The sequence below is a fragment of the Acipenser ruthenus genome, chromosome 37 (genome assembly GCF_902713425.1).
Source record: "Acipenser ruthenus chromosome 37, fAciRut3.2 maternal haplotype, whole genome shotgun sequence".
Taxonomy (NCBI): Eukaryota; Metazoa; Chordata; class Actinopteri; order Acipenseriformes; family Acipenseridae; genus Acipenser; species Acipenser ruthenus.
Window position 1 is genome coordinate 5,850,822 of NC_081225.1, and position 21,726 is coordinate 5,872,547.

The 21,726-nt window shown below is 39.0% G+C and overlaps 1 protein-coding gene across 1 annotated transcript; it reads right to left on the reverse strand.

The window, feature by feature from the left end:
* Window positions 1–105: 105 nt before the first annotated feature.
* On the reverse strand, window positions 106–21,721 carry LOC131706859 (prosaposin-like). The gene is made up of 11 exons (XM_059008732.1): window positions 21,570–21,721; window positions 17,362–17,495; window positions 13,134–13,208; window positions 11,447–11,572; window positions 10,118–10,264; window positions 7,994–8,074; window positions 7,242–7,425; window positions 6,585–6,727; window positions 5,842–5,922; window positions 3,026–3,136; window positions 106–1,085 (listed from the first exon to the last, which is right to left on the reverse strand). Exons 1-11 carry the CDS (start codon window positions 21,613–21,615, stop codon window positions 1,050–1,052), a joined length of 1,164 nt encoding a protein of 387 aa, XP_058864715.1. The 5' UTR covers window positions 21,616–21,721; the 3' UTR covers window positions 106–1,049.
* Window positions 21,722–21,726: the final 5 nt, after the last annotated feature.

Sequence of the window (21,726 nt, forward strand, 5' to 3'; positions counted from 1 at the left end):
TAGTCACTTTACCATTAGCAGGGGTACATCAGGGGTATCATGAAACTTAGTTTTTCTTAAAAATTAAACAAACTGAATTAGCAGGATAAAAAAAAGGACATTCACTTAACAGGAAAAAGATTTTATTTAAATAAAAATAAAAAAAATGTACAGAATTACCATGTTCTAGATTGAACAACCCATACAAATGATTGTACTCTGTCACTGGGAGTAAACTGGCAAGCCTTACATATCACATTTAAAACACAAGCATAAACTGCTGCATTTACTAAAAGGCTAACTTATGATGATGGAAATGAATTAATTCAAAACTTGGTGAAATTAAAATTACTTAAACAGGTCCACTGGTGAAATGATACACTGTCCTCCTTGGTAGATGAAGCACTTGATCGAGAACAGTGTAAAATACACAGCAGAACCTGAAATCTATTAGCAAAACAAATTGTATGCATTATTCCTAAAGAAGAACAAGCTGACAACGGATGTGGGTAGAGGCCAGATTTGGATAATAGGGAAAAATAAATAAATAAAATCAAAGATTGATCGTTTTGACAGCTCACTTTTGCTGCAGTTATCATTTCTTTCTTGGTAGTCTGAAATGATCACCCAACTACATTAAAATACTTGACTGCTCAAAGAAATGGTTTCCAAATACAGTATTTGTTTCCCTGGAGAAAATTAACTTAAGTAAGGCTTTAGTACACCACATACATTTTTTAAAACACCTGTGATAAGATGATTTTAGAATAAAAGTTCAAACAAATATATTAGTTTAATTCCTGCAATATAGCTGTAAGATAATGTTTACACTGTAGGCCTATCTACATAAACTGAATTGTACAAACCATCAAATTCAAAGGGTTAGTAACATAATTAGAAAGAAAGGTTTTAGCACACTCATTTTAGTATTAATGTCAGATATGAATTGGACAGTGTATTTTGGCTGAGGCTGCTCCGGTCCGTTGGTTTGTGCTATTGTGTCATGCAGTGGCATGCTGGTGAAGACCTTGCTGAGAGCTGTCCTCAAGCCAGCCTGGTGCGGGAGGGGTTCAGTTCCAGACATGAGCCTGGCAGTGCTCCACAGCCTATTAAAGAAAAGACAATAGTTTTTATTATCATTTTTTGATTACTGGAAAAGGTAGTAAATGTCATATTTAACCACAATGGTGACTCAGGACAATGCAAATACACAAGATCAAGAAAGTATTAATAATAACAGAAAGGTTGCTGCTGCGGCATGCAAGGCTGTGGCTGACCTGTGCGAGCGGAAAGCTTATCGGGACTAAGGTTTAGTTATCTTTAACCGACTAATTACGAGCTAACTTGTTACATTCAAATGTAGAAAGCAGCTAGCCTGCAACTAAATATTTATAGATATATTAATGGATACACTTTCAAATACAGTTCGCCCACTTTTTGCAACTTTGTAACATATTTGTTTGAAGTACAAAAGGACAAATAGCATACACGATAAAAAAAAAAAAAAAAACACAATAATCTGTTCTCTGTCTCATTGAATTCTTGTACGTCACCAGCTCAGTCGACTACTCTGGATAAGTTGGCAAATGTGATATTGTTTATCAATGTTTATTTGCGCGATTATATATTTATTAAAGAGTATCTCCATACAAGACGAACATTAGGTTACTTACGGTAACCCTGGTTCCCTAAAAGAGAAGACGACCACGAACCGCGAGGTCGCATCGGTTGCCCTCACGGGTTCGATGGAAAAAGAGAAATGGCTTCCTTTGGATGAGAGTTTTATTCGCTTGGTGGGCGGGACTGAGTGCATCATACCAAGAAGGGACCTATCGGCAGCTCTGGTATAGAGAGCTCAGCAATACGTACCTAATAGGCAGGCATATCCCATACGTAAAGTCATTGGTGGTGGTCTTCAAATTGAAAGGGAACTTCCACAGTGGGAGCGGCCATTTTGGTTTTGCTGCAGTTCACCAACTCTCACCCCCGGTGAATCCGCTGCTTCAGCGGTGACGCACCGGTGAATTTAACAACGGTTTGGTGAATCCGCTCTACATCGGCACATGCAGCAGTGAATTTAACAACGCACCCTACATCGTGTGGAGAGACAGCCAGCTTCCATATACCCCCAGGATCTGGCACTCAATAACTACTGCTTAGGAATCTGATTAGCAAGTTTAAAACACAACTGGAAAAACAGTTCTCTAGATATACAGTATTTAAAACAAAATAGCTAGACAAAATCCAAGCTTTGTCTGTAATTATTAAAAGCAGCAAGGTATCTGTTTCTCAATTACTTTTCATCTTCAATACACACCTTAATGTTTAATTAAAAATGGTCACTAGGGGGTGCAAGTGTAACTCAAACAAAGACAGTGACTTGCAACATTTAAAAATGCAAAACCATAACACACAAATAACACTTTTATGCTGCTTAATGTTTCTAATTTATTCATTTAAGTTATGAGGAATGCACTTTAATAACAACTTAAAATTGAAGCTTTATATATGTGGCTAATCCTGTTTTGTATTGACTAACTACTAATGAGCCACTATTTAAAAATGCTAAAAGTAATAGTCTTTCATTTCATTTATTAAAGTTCCTTTTAGTATTTCTAAATTTAGCACAATTATAGTTATGTATGAAATATGCAGAGCCATTATGAGCAGTTAATTTACAGAATTTAACATTTAGAAATACGAAAAGAAACATAAATCAATTCAATGACAAACGTTTCGACTAGAAGTTGAGAATGGGTTTGGGATCTCATAGTTAGATCACTGGGCAGGTGGAATCCAACCGGATTGATAAAATGTGAACCATCTCCTGATGGTACATTTACATATCACCAATTATCAAAATAATCTTTTGAATATTTAAATGGACCTGGACCACTAGTACTGTATCTCCAGCATGACATAAAAAAAAAAAAAAAAAAGTGTATCGTAAGGACAGCCAAAAACAATTTGACAAACTGTAGATGTAAACATATGTATTTGAGCATATTTACATTTATATTAAAATCCTCTTGGTGTCAGTACTCACATTGCACTCTTTTGCAGTCTGCATGTCTGTGCACCAGTAAGATGGTCCCCAGGTGCACTCCTTTGTTCCCAACAGAGGGACAGTCTTTACAGTTACACAAGCTTCAACTTCCTGTTTAAAAAAAAAAAAAAAGACAAACTTAATATTCATTTAAGTAAATACCAGAAAATTAACAACAACATTTATAACATGGATGTTTTCTTTCGCTTTGGTTAAATGTTAACAGATGCTTTTTTTTTTTTTTTTAAGAGCCAGCATTTTTGTGACTTGTGGGAAAACGCAATCCTCACAGCCAGATGAAGTAAAATGAAAGGACTCTGCTTGTATAAGGTGTTGCAATGCTTGGCAGAGGATGTAATCTAAGTTGAACATGACAGGACAGCCTGTTGGTCTCCAGTTCAAATTAAAGAAGTGTCTTTCAACACAGGAAAACTCATTTCAGAAACATTCAGTCAGTGCAGCACCCAGGAATGTTAGGGGTGTACCTGTTACCCAATTAACTATATCAGAATTAATTCATTCACATGTATCCATACCAGGGATCACCCATTAGATCAGCTTCAATGTATCATTCATTCATTTTGTAGGAAAGGCCTCTGAGACAGTCAAGTACATTCTAGGTCTTGTTTATTAGAGCAGGCAGCAATGACACATAAGAAAGAATTCAAGATTCACACCCAGATATCCGGGTGCGAGATGACCAAGGGCAGCATCCCAATAAGCAACTGTCAAAGCCTGCTCCATGCTCTCAAAACAAGCCCCCACTTATATTGACGTCACATTTGCCAAAGTAATGTCCCCAGTTGCCCAGGTAATGTCCTTACTCAACACAGAATGAATTCATCCTCACCCCGTAACCACAGACAACAGCTTATAAATTACAGATTTCTTCAAAAGTTACAGGAAGCTAATCGTAAGCTATGCTTCAACATTGTTCTACAAATATTAAATGTCAGGAAATGTTGCACGTCAGCTTGTTCCACTTCCCTGAGGGAGAATGACGGGTCACAACACATTAACACAATTCACTCAGTTTCGATCTACTGACACGGCCGCTGATTTGGAGGGGATTTTTTTTACTTTTCAGCACTTTGTATACAGTTTGCCATGTTGATTTTAATACATTTATCATATTTGTGTAGTTTCAGGGGGTTTCTTGTTATGTGGTGTGAAGATTTTGCAAGATGTAATCTCTTTGTTCAGGAACTTGCAATTTATTTACATAAATCTTCATGAGAATATATTGAGATATGTTACTAGATCTGTAATTAAAGCTGTACAGTCTTTAACTGTGACTCCCCTCTAAACCACAAATGAATTAATTTTAATCAACATGTAAAGTGAGTGAACTGTGTAAGCTGCCTCATTACTGACTGTGTAATTGCGTTGCCAATTCCATCCCAAGAGCAACACATTGGATTAAAATCCTATTGCTTGAAAATGTATTTTCCATTCAGTCACTGAGTGACTGTTATTGTATTTCTTGCTCTTATTGTATTACTTGTATTGTAACGCTTGAAATGTTTTTGCTTACGATTGTAAGTCGCCCTGGATAAGGGCGTCTGCTAAGAAATAAATAATAATAATAATAATAATAATTGTACCATGTTAAGTTTCCTATCTATATATCTATTTTATAATTGATATCTGTTTCTTTCAAAGTTTTGGCAGGGCATCTTCTCAAACTCCATAAAGTTCACACAAAGTGTTAACACCAAAAAATGTAACAAAATATTTGCCGCCGAAGGGTATACGGTAAAACAAATAGCAGTTAAAATTGTTCAATTCCGTCATTATATAGAAATTTCTGTTTATTCAGTATTTCTTCCAGCTTCACACAGCCCCTCCCAATCAAGTAGGTGTGTGCTTTGAGTAGCTGGTAAGTAACCCAATTCAACTCATTTAGCAAGGCAGCTCACACGGTTCCATTTGGTTGAGAGAGGCGAGTTAAAAACCTGACCTTTCTTAGTGTCCTGTAATTATGTGGCAACCCTACTGTAAAAAGATGGAGAAAATATGATCTACTGTCAATTCTAAGCATGTGTGCTTCTCATTAATACACAGGTCAGTCTGAGCCTGTGTTCATTCAGTGTGTGCTTCTCATTAATACACAGGTCAGTCTGAGCCTGTGTTCATTCAGTGTGTGCTTCTCATTAATACACAGGTCAGTCTGTGCCTGTGTTCAGTGTGTGCTTCTCATTAATACACAGGTCAGTCTGTGCCTGTGTTCAGTGTGTGCTTCTCATTAATACACAGGTCAGTCTGTGCCTGTGTTCAGTGTGTGCTTCTCATTAATACACAGGTCAGTCTGTGCCTGTGTTCAGTGTGTGCTTCTCAAGAACACACAGGTCAGTCTGTGCCTGTGTTCAGTGTGTGCTTCTCATGAATACACAGGTCAGTCTGTGCCTGTGTTCAGTGTGTGCTTCTCATTAATACACAGGTCAGTCTGTGCCTGTGTTCAGTGTGTGCTTCTCATTAATACACAGGTCAGTCTGTGCCTGTGTTCAGTGTGTGCTTCTCAAGAACACACAGGTCAGTCTGTGCCTGTGTTCAGTGTGTGCTTCTCATGAATACACAGGTCAGTCTGTGCCTGTGTTCAGTGTGTGCTTCTCATTAATACACAGGTCAGTCTGTGCCTGTGTTCAGTGTGTGCTTCTCATGAACACACAGGTCAGTCTGTGCCTGTGTTCAGCGTGTGCTTCTCATTAATACACAGGTCAGTCTGTGCCTGTGTTCAGTATGTGCTTCTCATTAACACACAGGTCAGTCTGTGCCTGTGTTCAGTGTGTGCTTCTCATGAACACACAGTCAGTTACCTTGCAGGTTGTTTGAGAATCCCAAGGCTTCCCGAGCACCTTCAGCAGCTGGGGCTTGTAGGATTGGACAAAGTTCTTGCACTAGAACAAACAAAAAACCAATTCATTTTTTGAATACTAGGATGTCAACATGAAACCTGCCCTGGCTACAATTTATTTGTTTGTTCTGTGGAAAAAAAGAGAACTGAATCAAACACAGTTACTATTTTTTTAATTAAGTTTTCCAAATAACAACTTCACATACACATTGATTAGTACATATTTATCATTAAAATTAAATGAATAATCCAAAGTCACACAAATATGTATTGTATACCAATATACTGTATTACAGAAGGACTTCTATTGACAATACTTAGTTTAAAGCAAAACAGCCTTTTATATTATTAACTCCTTACTTCCTTGTGTGCCCTTCTAAAAACGTTCAATAACAATAGATTAGCAAAGTGTAATAAAACTTATTGAAAGCATGGTAAAGCCCAGAGGTGCATGGTAAAGTGTATAAAAACACAGCAAGCTATGGTAAATGTACAGTATGACCATGGGAAAAATGTTTTTGTGAAAAACAAATTATTGAGGAAGAAACCATGTAGGTGCAGTTCAGAGTCTCTAGATCAGCCTGTTAGTCATTTCTTACTACGGTAGTTTTGTACCACTGATATTTCTTTTCTTTCCACAATAATGAATAAAGTTTTGACGAACAGGGCTGAATGTTGTAAGAAACCCTACAGAGGGACACTGACCTCCTGGAAGGCAGGCTGGTAGGAATAGCACACAGCGTCCATGACAGCCTCGTACTCAGGGGCTGTGACATTCGTACCCAGGGACAGCTTCACCTTGGAGACCAGGCTGTCACAAACTTCACAGTCTGATACAGTGGAGATGACTGGATAAACAAAGTGGAGGGTTACAGAGACCAGGAGACGGAGACATTGGTAAACATGACTATACACTTACATGTGTCAGTACTTCCCAATATATTTCTATAGAAACAATATTTATGAATAGATTCATTTAAAATTGTAAAACAAACAACTGGAACTTGTGAGCACATACTAAAAACAGGAGGGGGGGGGGCAAGTCAGCGTAGGTTGTGTCTGTCTTACCATGGCCAAATATATAGAACATCTTTATCAAGATTAGCCTTATTTTGGTTCTTATTTGAATCTTAATATGGTCAAACTATCAGCATTTCAGCATTTTTATTTGCCAGAAGAATAAAAATACATCTCTCAAAACCTTGTGCTAATGAATGTCTATACCACATTTGGACGACCAGATCACTGGATAATAGAAAAAAAAATCCTTGTTGCTAAGGATACACATCCCCTGGAAGGAAAGGAAAACTCTGTAAACATCTGGGAATGTGAGAAGTGACAGAGAGCGCTGTGCTGCCTCACCTGGCACTGGGCTCTCCACTCCGAGGCAGAGGTGCAGGAGGGTGCAAATCGTGTGCGGTGCCATGGAGGACAGCAGGAAGTCAATGACAGTCTTCCCGTACTTGTCCACAAAGTCCTGGCACTGCTGGGAGACCTCGGAGGGGAGGTGGGAGCAGATCTGTTCCAGGAGCTGGACCACAGTGTCCTAGTGAAGACAAGGAGAGGACAGACACAGCGTGGACATCAGAAACGGTCAACAGCTGTAACACAGTGTCCTAGTGAAGACAAGGACAGGACAGAATTTAATCTGTTTTATTTGACCTTTTTATCTCTATTTCACTGTATTTAATCACTAACCTTAACGGTTGCTAATTGTGCTGTACTGTATACTACACAATACTAAAATAAACTACCTATGCAAAATGAAGAAAGGGCATCATTATGACAACAGAGACATGACTGATATGAACAAGTTTAACTTGACAGCTTGTTAAGGAAACTGAACAAAACTAAGGGACACGTAGAACGTATTTAAGCCGTATTATTCACACTGAAAAACTATGCAAAAATATATCAAATCAATTATCAGTCACAGAGGAATGTCAGATTATCAATGCTGACACCACGATTCTATGCACTGCAAAATTATTACTGCTTAACATTCACTGAAGTTTAGAGTTTCTTAAAAATAGTTAAGACAGTGATATAGTTTACAGTATCTGTTCCCACCACTGAATATGCTCTTACACCGAGAAACGGCTTCAAAGTCTTACCTCTGTCCTCTCCTTCGGGAGCATGTTTTCCAGCTTCCTGATGATAAGAAGGCAAAGTGTGCACTGGGGGGAAGCCTGCAGCTGGGAGACCGACAGACAGGCAGACAGTAAGACTGGGATGCACAGAACTATTTTAAAACTAGTGCTGAAACAAATATTCAAACAAACGCTACTTAAAATGTTTAACTGACTGAACAAAAAGAGATTGTGCAAAGGAAACCAATGCATAAATGACATTTCAAATAAATACCACACATTCTTCTGTACAGTGTTTCTTTCCTTTCTTTAACAGGTAATGTGATGGGGGACCAGGCTACATTTCTTTCACTGTAATATGGTGCAAATTACACTTTTCCAGCCAATTCAAAATGAAAGAAGCCACCTGTGAATCATCTAAACTAACTAAAATACACAAAAGGTAATACCCTGTCTGCTGCCTTGGGTCTATTACCCGCCCTGTGGCAGAGCAGGGCTCTGCCCTTAGAAATACTGGCAGGGAAGGAGTTAAATTCTCCTCCCGGCCCAGATTGATTGCGTCAGGTGGGAGCAATCGACTAATTAATTATTCAATTAAGGACCCAGCCACCTGGCATAAAAGGAGGCCTCAGCCTCCCATTTAGGGGGAGTGTTCTAGAAGGAGAGGAAGAAAGAGTGTTTTTGTGTGTGCTGTGTTTCCCAGCCTGGAACCATTATTTGTAAGTTTTGTTTTGTGTGTTGGAGGGTCCAAGCTCCCTGCCAGCGTTCATGTTCTTGGAAGGTCCGGGGCCCCCGCTGTTGAAGAAAGCTTGGGGGAGCCGACATCAATCCCGCCCACCACCGCCCGTTGAAATAGCCCACCCACGGGACATAAGGGGACTCTTGGGGGGAGGACTTGGGTTCAAAGGGGGGGGAGGAGTTTGGCCGATTGCGGCCTCCGTACTTTGTACGTGGAGTGAGGTGTGTGGCAGAGCAGAGCTCAGCCCTTAGAAATACTGGCAGGGAAGGAGTTAAATTCTCCTCCCTGCCCAGATTGATTGCGTCAGGTGGGAGCAATCGACTAATTAATTATTCAATTAAGGACCCAGCCACCTGGCATAAAAGGAGGCCTCAGCCTCCCAGTTAGGGGGAGTGTTCTAGAAGGAGAGGAAGAAAGAGTGTTTTTGTGTGTGCTGTGTTTTTGTTTTTTGAAACCAGTGAAGGCAACGCCCAGCCTGGAACCTTTATTTGTAAGTTTTGTTTTGTGTGTGTATTTTCTGTTTGAAACCTTTTTGTTTGGCCCTTGTGCTGGTTTATTTTGTATTTTTGTTTATTAAAAAGCTTTATTTTGAACTTTCAACTGTCTCTGAGCCTCACCCTCTGCTAATTCCTGTCACACGCCCCCTTAAAAGTACCACTAAAGGAGACACAGACTTCACTACCTCTTGCTGTTTGGGGTAAACGGGAGAGGAGGCACGTGCACTGTGATCTCAGAACACGGCATGCATGCATGCAGTCTTTCTTCAACAACTTTCTTTTTTTTTTTTTTTATTAGATTTTCCAATTCAGTTGAAATACTAATGTATGGTTTATAAACTATTGTTTAATGTATTTTAGATCTCTCTGCCTTTCTCTTTCATTGGCATTCCAAATTCATGACTCCAGATTTTATCCACACGAAAGACAGGGAAATATGCTAAAATATTAGCTGTGATGATACCTAATCTGTTTTTCTAGCAGCAAAGCAGACATACAACATGTTTTGTATTTACAATACATTTGGTTTACAGCATTTTCCATTTTTTTACCATTAATTTCACTTGCAGTGGTGTTTGTTCCATGAGTTCTGGTGCAGTGACACTATCTAGTGTCTACTCATCTAGTGTCTAAAGAAAACTGCGCCACTTGGCGGTTGTTTGGAGGATTTTTTACAAATTTGGTTGACGCAAAAACAAAAAGTTTCCACGGCAACTGACCAGTAACCTGCGGTGCACTGCAGTATCATGTTCTGCGCCTACTGCAGAACTGGGGACAGTTTCCATGGAACCCACAGTGTGTGTGTGTAGAAAGAACATGGATTTTACAGCGTCTCATGGTGTAGTAAAGTTTACACATATAAAACAACAACTTCATCTCAGATATCACTGTAACGCTTGGTTACCCAATCACCTCTAACTGGCTAGTTGCCCGAGGAAGTGCTTGTTCAGAAACAATGTAGCCAGTCTCTGAAATCTCATTGGTGAGGAGCTCCTGCATTCCTTTTCCTGATTGCTGGGGTGTGCACAATCCGAGAGCGAAGCAAACAGCACTAGGCTTCTGCAGATAAAAAAAAAAAAAAAAAAAAGGACAGGGAACATGGGAGGGGCTGAGACAGACAATTCTACAAGCGCAAGAGAAATGGCTGAGGCTGCAAGCCCAGGACGCTAAATACACTAGACATGTCAATTTAACCCATTCAGTTTTGTCTGGGTAAGTGAGTAAGTGGAGTTGGATGATAATTACATTTTCAATTATTATTACAAATACTGTTTAAATTACCATTAATTGAGAATTTCTCCATAATTAGTAGCTCTTCCTATTTTTTTTGTGTAAATTTAGTAAAATCGCCAATTATTTTATTATTTTCTTCCAATTTGGCATATCCAATTATTTTTAGGCTCAGCTCACTGCCACCACCCGACGCTGACTCGGGAGTGGTGAAGACCCCGAAGCACGTGCCATCAGCCGACTGCTTTTCTTCACACTGCAGACTCACCGTGCAGCCACCTCAGTGCTGCAGCATTGGAGGACAATGCAGCTCTGGGCATCTTACAGGCAAGCCTGCAGGCGCCCGGCCAGGCTACAGGAGTCACTGGTGTGTGCGGCGCTCGGCCAATTGTGTGCCGCCCCCTGGGAGGTCCCATCTACGGTCGGCAACAGAATAGCCTGGACTCGAACCGGCGACCTCCAGGCTATAGGGCGCATCCTGCACTCCACTTTTGCCTTTACCGGATGTGCCACTTGAAGCCCCTTGCTCTTCTTATTTTTCTCTGTCTGCTTTTTGCTTGTTGTTGGCTTTTTAAAATGAAGCCACAATTCTAGAGGGTGACTGAATTCAAAGTGCCTCTTTCATGCCCGGTTTAATTAGTGCCACTTAACACCCCATTTCCTTCTGGACAAATCAGTTGTCTACAGGAAGGATAGACTTCCAGAAAGTATCGCTGCTGACACGATTATCGCTCATCACTTTTCAGGACAAAAAACTATCAAGACTAAATAAATGATTGATAATATCACGATAATAGATTACTGTTCCCACCCTATGGGTAAGGTGGGGAACTGCCCCCACCCCAACATTAATATTTTGGAAAATGTGGTAGGCAACATGTAAAACTGGTACACAGTAATTACAGGTATGAAACACTTGGACTTTTATCACCATCTCTACCCTTGACTCTTTTGTATTACTCTGTTACTTCTGGAACTCTACAGAGAGAAACAAACAGACTGGCTGCCTACCACATGGTTCATGATGAAGCGGGTGGAAATGGGCAGGCTGGAATCCACCAGCTTGTCACACTCGGCAACCAAGCCAGCCCCTGGCAACTGACTGCAGACACTGTGCAGGGTGCTCTTGATATGAGCCTGCATGAGCCAAGACAAGCAGGAAGGGAAAAAAGAAAGAATTTAGTTTTGATGATTGAAGCCGCTGGTATAAACAGGGTTGCATTCTATTCACTTACTTCTGGATTTCAACCGTTTCCTAAGACCTGATCCAGGGCCAGTAGCAGAAGCTGCTGTAGGGGGTACAGAGCTAAACAAATCCACAGATTTGCTATTTATGAAACATCGGAAGAGTTGAACTCTGCTGTGGGCTGTTGCCAACTCTGTTGAAAGCATGTGGGCTGTTGCCAACACTGTTGAAAGCATGTGGGCTGTTGCCAACACTGTTGAAAGCATGTGGGCTGTTGCCAACACTGTTGAAAGCATGTGGGCTGTTGCCAACACTGTTGAAAGCATGTGGGCTGTTGCCAACACTGTTGAAAGCATGTGGGCTGTTGCCAACACTGTTGAAAGCATGTGGGCTGTTGCCAACACTGTTGAAAGCATGTGGGCTGTTGCCAACACTGTTGAAAGCATGTGGGCTGTTGCCAACACTGTTGAAAGCATGTGGGCTGTTGCCAACACTGTTGAAAGCATGTGGGCTGTTGCCAACACTGTTGAAAGCACAAACGCTTGTCTGCTTTACTTACTGCATCTCGTACGTTTTACCTGCTGATATCTCTGCTTTGAACTGATGTCAAAATGAAGCAGGTGATTAATATGTTGGGGAAAACATTTTTTGTAAAAATTTCTCCAAAACATTTTTTTTTTTTTAACTAATCAATCTTGCATAATGCTTGCTACATGCTAGGGTGGCTCACATTGTGCTATCTGCTGTTGGTCTGTGGATGAAAAAGACTGTCAGGTCCAGATCACTTAAGAGATCCAGCATGACTGGTTGTTATACTTAGTACAGTGACAACCAATACCTCATGTATCAATGCAGGGATGGACATAAGACTCATATTGCGTAGCTGTTACACCCATTCCAGATTTAACTAAGAGCTTGATTAGCCACAGTGTATAGGTAACAAGCACAGGTGTCTCAAACTCATAGTAAAACCAGGAATGGATCAAACTGCTGTGCAGTGGGTCTTACTTCCATCCCTGCAAATGTAAATGCAATAGAAAGCAGTTGTATTTTAGTCAATTTGCGGGGCAGATGCACTAATATATATATAGGCATTCAGGCATGGTATGAACCACATACATACAAATATAAAAAACTAAAACATAAAATGAAGTAGTTTCAGTTCTGCTTATCATAACTGTACATAAAAATAACTCTCTTATACTGTAGTATCACAAACCCTCCAGTACATCTTGGTATATCCCCTTCAGTCACTGTGTGTATAATTGTACGATGTTAAGTTTCCGGTCCATTTTATAATGCATAATTGTTTGTTCAACTTCTCAGACTCCATCGAGTTCACACAAACTGTTTTAAAATGACTAAACATTTAAATAAAAAATTGTGACCAAAGGGGATAATGAGATTTCATACACCTACATTATGACATTTTCTGATTTTTGCAGGCTTAATCTAACAAACATTTCCTTTTATACAATTCTTTTTACGAGTTCTTAAATGTAGAATAATAACCTGGGTGTCTTGGTTTGACAGCATGTCCATCATCAGCTCAATGATCTTAGTGCAGTCGCTACAGACATCATTATTCTGGGGAAACAGACACATGTCTTCAGAAACAAGGTAACCAGCCTGCTAAAGAACACTTCAGATAGAAATGTAAGTGTTACCCCTTACTGCACGGTCATTTTCCAGTTTTCCCATGCTTTTTCCATGGTTATACTTTGTTACTGATCTCAAGGAGAAGAAAATAAAAGAAATTCAAAACATGATCAAAATGATAAGAAAGAAAATAACGTACACTTCTGGCAAAAGAGTGGTTCTAACAGACCTAATTTCCAAGACTCTTATCTTACAAAGAACAGATCACACCAATTCACATCAGCTCACATTCACGCCAGCCCGTCGGAACTCCTTTCCACAGACAGCAGATCTTCTGCAGCGGGGGACTGTTTTTTACAGAGTAAAAGACCACAATGGATTTTGATGCTGGGGTCGATCTTGGGGAAGAAACGAACCCGACGTACGAGACCCATGACACGGGCCTAACCAACAAACTGTGTGTTTAACCTGTCAAGGAAGATTCTCCTTTACAATTAAGCACTTTAGATCAGGGGTTAACATGTGTCCCTACTTTTGGAATGAATGATTTAAAGTTGATGTTTAAATTTCTTAAGAATGTTCGTATTAAGAGTTTTTTGCTAATAATTCCAATGTACCTGTTGTGGTCTCCGGCTCTGAGAATATATCTTCTATATATAGTCATGGTGTATGACTTTTGACAGTAAACTGTCTTCAGCAACCTCACCTTGTTAGCTGAGTTTGGCTGTTCCTCACCCAGTTTTATTCCTCCTACACAGCTGTTTCTGTTTCAGTTAATGTTTGTGTTTCAACCTACATATTGAATTGATGATCATTAGCACCTGTTTGGTATAATTGTTTAATCATACACCTGACTATATGCCTACAAAATCCCTGACTTTGTGCAAGTGTACCTAGAAGAATTGATGCTGTTTTGAAGGCAAAGGGTAGTCACACCAAACATTGATTTGATGTAGATTTTTCTTCTGTTCACTCACTTTGCATTTTGTTAATTGATAAATATAAACTATTAACATGTCTATTTTTGAAAGCATTCTTACTTTACAGCATTTTTTCACACCTGCCTAAAACTTTTTCACAGTACTGTATTTTACTAATGTGCAATTATATTCACCGCTTCTTTATAACCTCAATTGTATTTAACTCTGTAATCCAACACTTTTATATTTTGCACCCTGACAAAGGCACTTCTGTGTTAGCGCATTGGTGACGGTTGCGGTTCTCTTTCTCTATATTGGTCTATGGCTTCAGCCTTGTGAACTTGCATCTCCTCTACTTCGGTGTGCAGATCCTTTTTTCTCTTTAATTATACTATGCATTTAGCATAGTTTATCATGATTTGCCATGTTCTTAATATGATTTACTATACCTCATTGGGTTTTACAATGCTTACACTCTGCTATACTTTTATTATGGGGAACTTTTATAAGAGACCTACAGACAGATGGACAATACTGGTACATACAAATGGGCCACCATATATCCCAGATTCGGATACTGTACTATCAAGAATGTCGTTGGCAAGTTTTATCAAGTGGATAAGCGGTTCTATAACGAACTCTACATACTTACATATATGAATCCCCAGACCAGCATGCTGATACCCGCATCCCCACTCTCTGCCCTGCTATACCGCACAGGGTCAACACAATTTGAGACAAGTTTTCCTGAACACAAACAAGCAAGGACCCGTTTTGTTGCAGACGCCTAAAGAGTTTTTATTTCAGCATCTTGGGCCAGTGAACTGTACAGTTTTGGTTTCTGTTTCAAATTGTTAGGCTATCGCACTGGCCTGGTCAACTTCCAAACACCTTCACCCTCTTTCTGTGACCTCCGCTTAGACTTTCTAAGTGTCAAAGGGGATAGCGCAACTCCCAGCTGTCTTTACAGGATTTTTGTTATTTTTTGAATGAATACGAATGTCATTTATTTCAGACCAACAATCTTGCACGTTGTGCCTAATTAACAGGGGTCAAACATAATATTGTCAGTACAGGACCAATTCCTCGTTTAATTCTTTGAAGAAATGTGGAAATCTACACCAAAAAGACTTCACTTTTTCGACTGCTCCTCTTAAAACATCAGTAATTTGCAGGCTACAGAAACACATGCACACCAGGTGACATGGAGCGTTTGGGTTTAATAGAACACCCTTCCTCTTTTGAAAGGGTCATATGGTTTGAAAATTGTCCTCAAACCACAATTAAAAACATTTTTTTGAAGAACAAAGAATTCAGCAGACATCAGGCAAAACTGATACCAACATAGCCATCTGTGTGCTTGGGGTGTAGTTTTGAAAGACACAGGAAGCAGAAAGAGAAGTTAAGGTCCTAATGACGTACACATGTATTCTAGTCTCTTGTGAGCTTGCTCAGATTTCCCCTTTCTTAAATCACCCTCTTGATTTAGAATTTTTTTCAATATTAATACTGAGTCAAGGGTACCTTAAATACCGTAAACAAGTATTCTAAGGTACTGCTTGTGACTAAACAAACACAACCGAAGGCAATGCCAGTTTATTTTCTACATTACGAATATTCTGTTTGCTTTGCTTAAATTGTGTGAACGTGATTAGTTTATGTGTATTTACAGAGATTAGATGCAGCAGGGATCAGGCTACCACAAACCTAAATCTCTTTATCACTGTGTTCCCAACTGAGGCATAGCTGCTGGAATAAAACAATAAAGCAACAGAAGACGATTCATATTTCTGAAGAAATAAAGTAATAGGTCACTGGATCTGCAACGATTATTTAAGTAATTCTTAGTGCATTTTGCAGCCATTAATGAATATTTCGGGCACTGATTAATCTGTCTTTAAAAGCACAATTAGTCATTTAAATGAGACTAAAATGTTAATTTAACAGTGCATTCGTGCTGCTGTTTTGTTCTACGAGAACTGAGTGATTATTTTGGCTTGACACCTTTTTTCAAAGATATACTTTTTTTAGTACATCGTTATACAAGCTACTTAAGAGATTCTATGTTTTACTGTAGTTGTACTGGAAGAGCAAAGCATATCCAAACCCCTAGAATTCTGCATACAGGATTGCAAAAACCAAAACGATTCATCAGCATGATTGACAATCATTTCATGCAGCTGTATTTAGTCTATGAACTTCTTTTATTGCATCTCTCAAATTGTTGTTGGTGATTTGTTGAAAATGTAAATTACTTTACTATCGTATCGTTGCACTACATGCATTTCTAAAGCTCAACATACATTAAACAAAACAACATGACCCTAAGGGGTACACACTGCTTCACTGAAGAGACCGAGGTGCTGTAAAGCGAGGGCGAGGAAGACTGGCAGGAAACCAAAAGGTCTCTTTAAATAAAACAACAGTGAATATCTACGTTTATAATCCAGGGCTGGCAATGGAACATGAAACGAGCAATGTGATTGGTCGAGTAAGGTCCCCGCTGTCCGTATATTATCATTTATAACATTTCGTGGTGAAGCGTATCATTTAGAAGCATTTCAAGACAATTTCTTTCCTTAGATTTTAGTGTTGCTAACCTAGGTTTGATATTTACTAGTACATTTTTTTTTTTTTACTAGATTTGAAAGAAGCGATATTAGTTATTTATTGAACATGCACAATCCATAGATTTATTAAAACATGAAGACTAACATATGTTTATAATGATAGAAATGAAATTACATATGAGATTATCTGTACAATATGTTATTTTAAAATACAGACTGTAAATCTCATGGCAGTGTATTTATGTATTAATTCATTATGTATTTATTTTTCAGTGAGAGTAGTGCTGGGAATGTTGCTCTCCTTTTTTTTTTTTTTTTTAGCATATTTCAGATACAATATATCTCAAAATTCTAAACTACATGCAAATGATAAAGCACAGTCAAATATATTTATAAGCATTCCAAGTGTAGTTAAACAAGCCCCACAACCTAGCAAAAAATACCCCTCAGATGGGCATTAAATTCTGATATCACACACATTACACCATGCATCTCTCTCTCTCTCGGACTTATTTATTACATTTTTTATTTAAATTGTAAACATTTCAGATGAACAAAAAGGTGTAACTTTAGAGAAGAAAGCTAGAAAGACATTAATGCTAAGACATTTGCATCTTTAATCAATTAGCACGGCTCACCCCCAAGACTCACCTCAGCTTGCTGGCTCCATGTTGTCTGCATGCACTGCTGGACTGCCCCGCACTGCAGAGCCTTGTGGAGATCCTGACACCAGAACACTGGGCCCAGCGTGCACTCAGACTGGACCGGGATCAGACCCGCCACAGCTGGGGACAAGAACCCACAGGATGGTATGGGCAGGGCATGACAGAACGGTAAAACTCCTGTTCACACACCCAGGCTTTAACATTGAGGCATCAGTGTCAGCTGAACAAGGTTAAAGCATACCTCCGAGTGCTTATAATCGTGGTGTCATTATTCACTTTTTAAAATGAATTTACTATAATGGCAAACCATGATGTGTTGTATCCCATGCTGCATCAGTATTGAAATCTATTGACTAGAACATATTTTTGGTATGTTCCTACATGGTTATGTATTTTATACTTCAATATATGCTTCTGTTTTATAGAAATAATAAAAAGAAAATGAATCGTTCAGATGGAGCACACAAAATGTACTTTGGGGGATTAATGGAGTCTGATTGGTCCTGTGTCTCAATATTTGCTTGAAAATCTGTCTAATACGAGTTACACATGTGAAAACTGTGTTCTTTGTTCCTTATGCCTGAATTAATCAGCCAGGATATAATACAGCACTTAATGTATATTTTTAAAAAGGTATGCCAAACTTCTAACACAACCTTGCAGTGCCCTTATCAATTGCTGCAGTGCCCCTCAAAATGTTTGCCTATTCAGAGCAATTATGCTCGCTATGCCCTTTCAGCTACAGAAACTAAAGAGACGCCTTTATGAGGAAGTGTTTGGATCCAAACAATAACATGATTATGTTGCACCAATTCCACACACAACACTTGTGTTAATATTTATAAATGTGCGATGTCGGTCTGTAAAAGGAAAAAAAGCCATCATATCACATGTTTCAAACTGAAGCGCTAGAGAACTGATGGCAATCTGATTGAACTCAAAGGCCTGGAATTCCAGAGGTGCTGTATTAACACCAGCAGAATACAGGAACCACAGGTTCATGCAGCAGTTGTGACGGTGACCAAACTTGTGCGAGTACATTAGCTTAAAATAAATACTGCCTTAAAAAAAAAAAATTGAACTTGAACGAAAAAACAAAAGCCACACGTGCCATTAACAAAATGCACTGAAAACTTAAGAAAATTATTATAATGAAAGCCTGAAATGCAGCAAAAAGGTCAATTAAACCAAAAAGCAGAAGTGAAGGTTACTATATCAAGCTGAAATAAGTTCTCTTTGTGAACTCCAATAAACCACTGTTATCTTTCGCACTCAAATCATAGGGTGCCTAAATAATGTTTTGAGTTAACATGAACACATTGTATTAAGATGTTACCAGAATTAAAAACCGGAAATGTGGCACAAGTTTTGTACTAAAGCAGGGTCAGCTGCTGCTGCAGGGAAAACAGAGTTTAATTCTCAAACTGACCATTAAGAGCGGTGACAGCAGAACACAAATAATTAAATTAAATGTACTGCAGCTTACTTGATTGCAGTAGAAATCTGCTTTCAGATTGTGATAATGAAAAAGAATAGTTTGGAAATATCTAAAATATATGATCCTGTGTTTACTTTGGTGTATTTAACATCGTAAACAGAACAAACTCACTGAAACAACAAATGGTTACATGTACAGTAAAAAGCATAAGAGCTGTCTGTGTTGCATGCTCTCGGAACAGGACTCCCCTGCACTGAACATGCAGCTGCAGAGTTTACCATGCAACTGGAGACAATTAAAAGGTGCAGTCACCAATTCCCTACACAACACTCGCAAAACAGCTAAAATATTTGGATGGATTTTTTTTGCACATAAAATAACCGCACAAATCTACTATTAAAAGAACGAACACTAAACAGCGTTTATCGAGCAGGCTAAATCATTAACATGTATGCTGAGCACAATGGGGTAGTGTAGATAGTTCTGTAAATGTCCACTTTTTATGCATTGTGAAGATTAACTGTAAAAACAGTGAGAATTGTATAAATGTGGAGGGAAAATGTGGTCTAATTATATTTTCACTACAACAAACAGAATATGTTTCTTCAAATTGTCTAAGATCCTAATTTATATTTTCTATACACTGGTCTGTGGGTTGGTTCCCATGATCAGTCTAAACTTGGTCCACTTGATTAGATCAGCTAAATTAATTAACTGGCTCTCCTGATTAGTATGTTGCAAATGGGACTAATTTTGTTTAGTTGTTTGGGATTTTCTAGTCCTAAAGTTAAGGCTGCTACCCACCAGACTCATTGCAGCAAGCAAAACTGAGCAGCGATGCGACAAAAAAGAACAGAACCTACACTTTTGATAAGTATCTTTCACACCACACGCGACGTGGGAGCGGCACCGCAGTCATGAAATAAACAGGATTGAATCCTATTGTTTGTGATTTAGACGCGCATCAACTAAGGGCATTGAGCAATCGGAGAACAGCTACTACACGTGGTCCAGCAGGGTGAAGCAGCATCCAGAATGACGGAGGAATCAATAATACTTGCCGTTTGAAAAAATACCCAGAGCTTTATGACAAAGGGCATCACAATTATAGACACAGATCTGAAAGATAATATATTGGAGTCAGTTTCGAAGGAACTGGATAAGTATGTATGATGTATTGCCATATGTGTTGAAAAACCGTCAGAGAAGACCCTCGTAATTTCCTCGTCATGTTGATGAATATGTACCAGTCTTGATCATAGTTTTGGTGTGTATGGGCATGTCGCTGTGAAAATGTCTAGCCGGTGTGTGGACACCTGTGGGCTGCCACACACCAGACGAGATGCGTTTGTTCATTGGACGACAAGATACTTTCACAGCAACATGACCACACACCAGAAGCGACAGGTTTGAAAACTGACATCATACAACTACTACAAATTGCCATTGACAAAACGAGCAAGACTGGTACATATTGGACAACATGATGTGGAAACTACACAAGTGTCTTCTCTGACGGTATTTCATCATATGAGACAATAAATCATACATACCAGGCTTATCCAGTTCCTTCGAAATGAACTCCCACATATTGTCTTTCAAATCTGTATCCTTATAATTGTGATGCCCTTTGTCATAAAGCTCTGGGTATTTTTCCATGGCAAGTATTATTGTTTACTCCGTCATTCTGGATGCTGCTTCACCCTGCTGGACCACGTGCATTAAAGCTGTTTTCTAATTGCTCAATCGCAAAAAATAGGATTGAATCGTATTTATTTTGCGTTGCTCCAGTGTCGCTTCCTCGTCGCCTGCGGGGTGAAAGATACTTATCGCTGCACAGTTTCGCTGGTCGCAACGCGTCTGGTAGGTAGCAGCTTTCAGTCCTCTTGAAGTCGACTAAAACACAGTCCCCTACGATTGACCCAGTAAGTTAAATGACAACTGGATCCACTGGAAGACTTTCTCAACGTGTTCTAAAACATAAACACTTCCAGTCGAACAGTTTCAATCAAAATATTTTATTAATTTAAAAAAGGAGGCACGCGTAAGAAACACATTACTTGTACTTTAACTATGTTCTTCACTTTGGTCATAATGTTTTCCCCTTAATAAATTACTAACTTTGTTATAGCAAAATAATATTCTAGGGAGCATTTGCCAAGCTGTCAACCTGTCTCGAAGCAACTAAGTGAGACACATATTATTATCAGGGAGTAGCACTGATTCAAAACCGACAGTGCATGTCGTGATAGGCAAACTGAAACAAAAACCCGTGATTATAATATCACGCACAGGCGTTACCATTGACAGTGCGTGTACTATGAATACCGACTTCTGTCTTTGTTTCTGAAGATTTCTATTAGCTTTAATTGTTACCGGAAAATATAAATGACATAACTACTGAATCTGTCAGCACTCCCAACGTGACGTTTCCATTTGTTGTGGTTGTGACAGTGTCTATATTGAGTAGGGTGCGGTTAAAAAATATAAGGCTATTGCATTGTTGATGAGTTACTGAAGAGAAATTAAAATACAGTAAAACGATCATTATTGAACAACTGCTTGTGTTTTTAATTGTTGTTTTGCCAATGTCAGTAATCACAAAATAATGGATGGCAGACTAGTTCGTATTAACCGCTATTTAAATTTAAAAGGTCAATCAATAATCTAGAAATTACAGAAACAAAACGACTCACTAGAGTGTTCACTTAAAAAAAAAAAGAAAACAGAGTCTTTTTCAATGTGTATTTGCTTACCTGAAGAAACACAAAACAAAAGCAGGGAAAAATGAACAACAGCCATTGCCTCTCTTTCAAGCTTCGACAGCTGCGGTCTTGTTTTGCAAGTAGAACATCAAGCAGGTTATAAACAAGCGAATGGTAGGGAAGCTAGCCTATCACAAAACACATGTCC

Coding starts and splice junctions, on each gene's coding strand:
- LOC131706859 (XM_059008732.1), bottom strand. CDS start 21,615: ATGGCTGTTGTTCATTTTTCCCTGCTTTTGTTTTGTGTTTCTTCAG. Junction 7,426..7,993: donor TCCCGAAGGAGAGGACAGAG/GTAAGACTTTGA, acceptor TGTCTTCACTAG/GACACTGTGGTCCAGCTCCT. Junction 3,137..5,841: donor ATTCTCAAACAACCTGCAAG/GTAACTGACTGT, acceptor TTTTTTAAACAG/GAAGTTGAAGCTTGTGTAAC.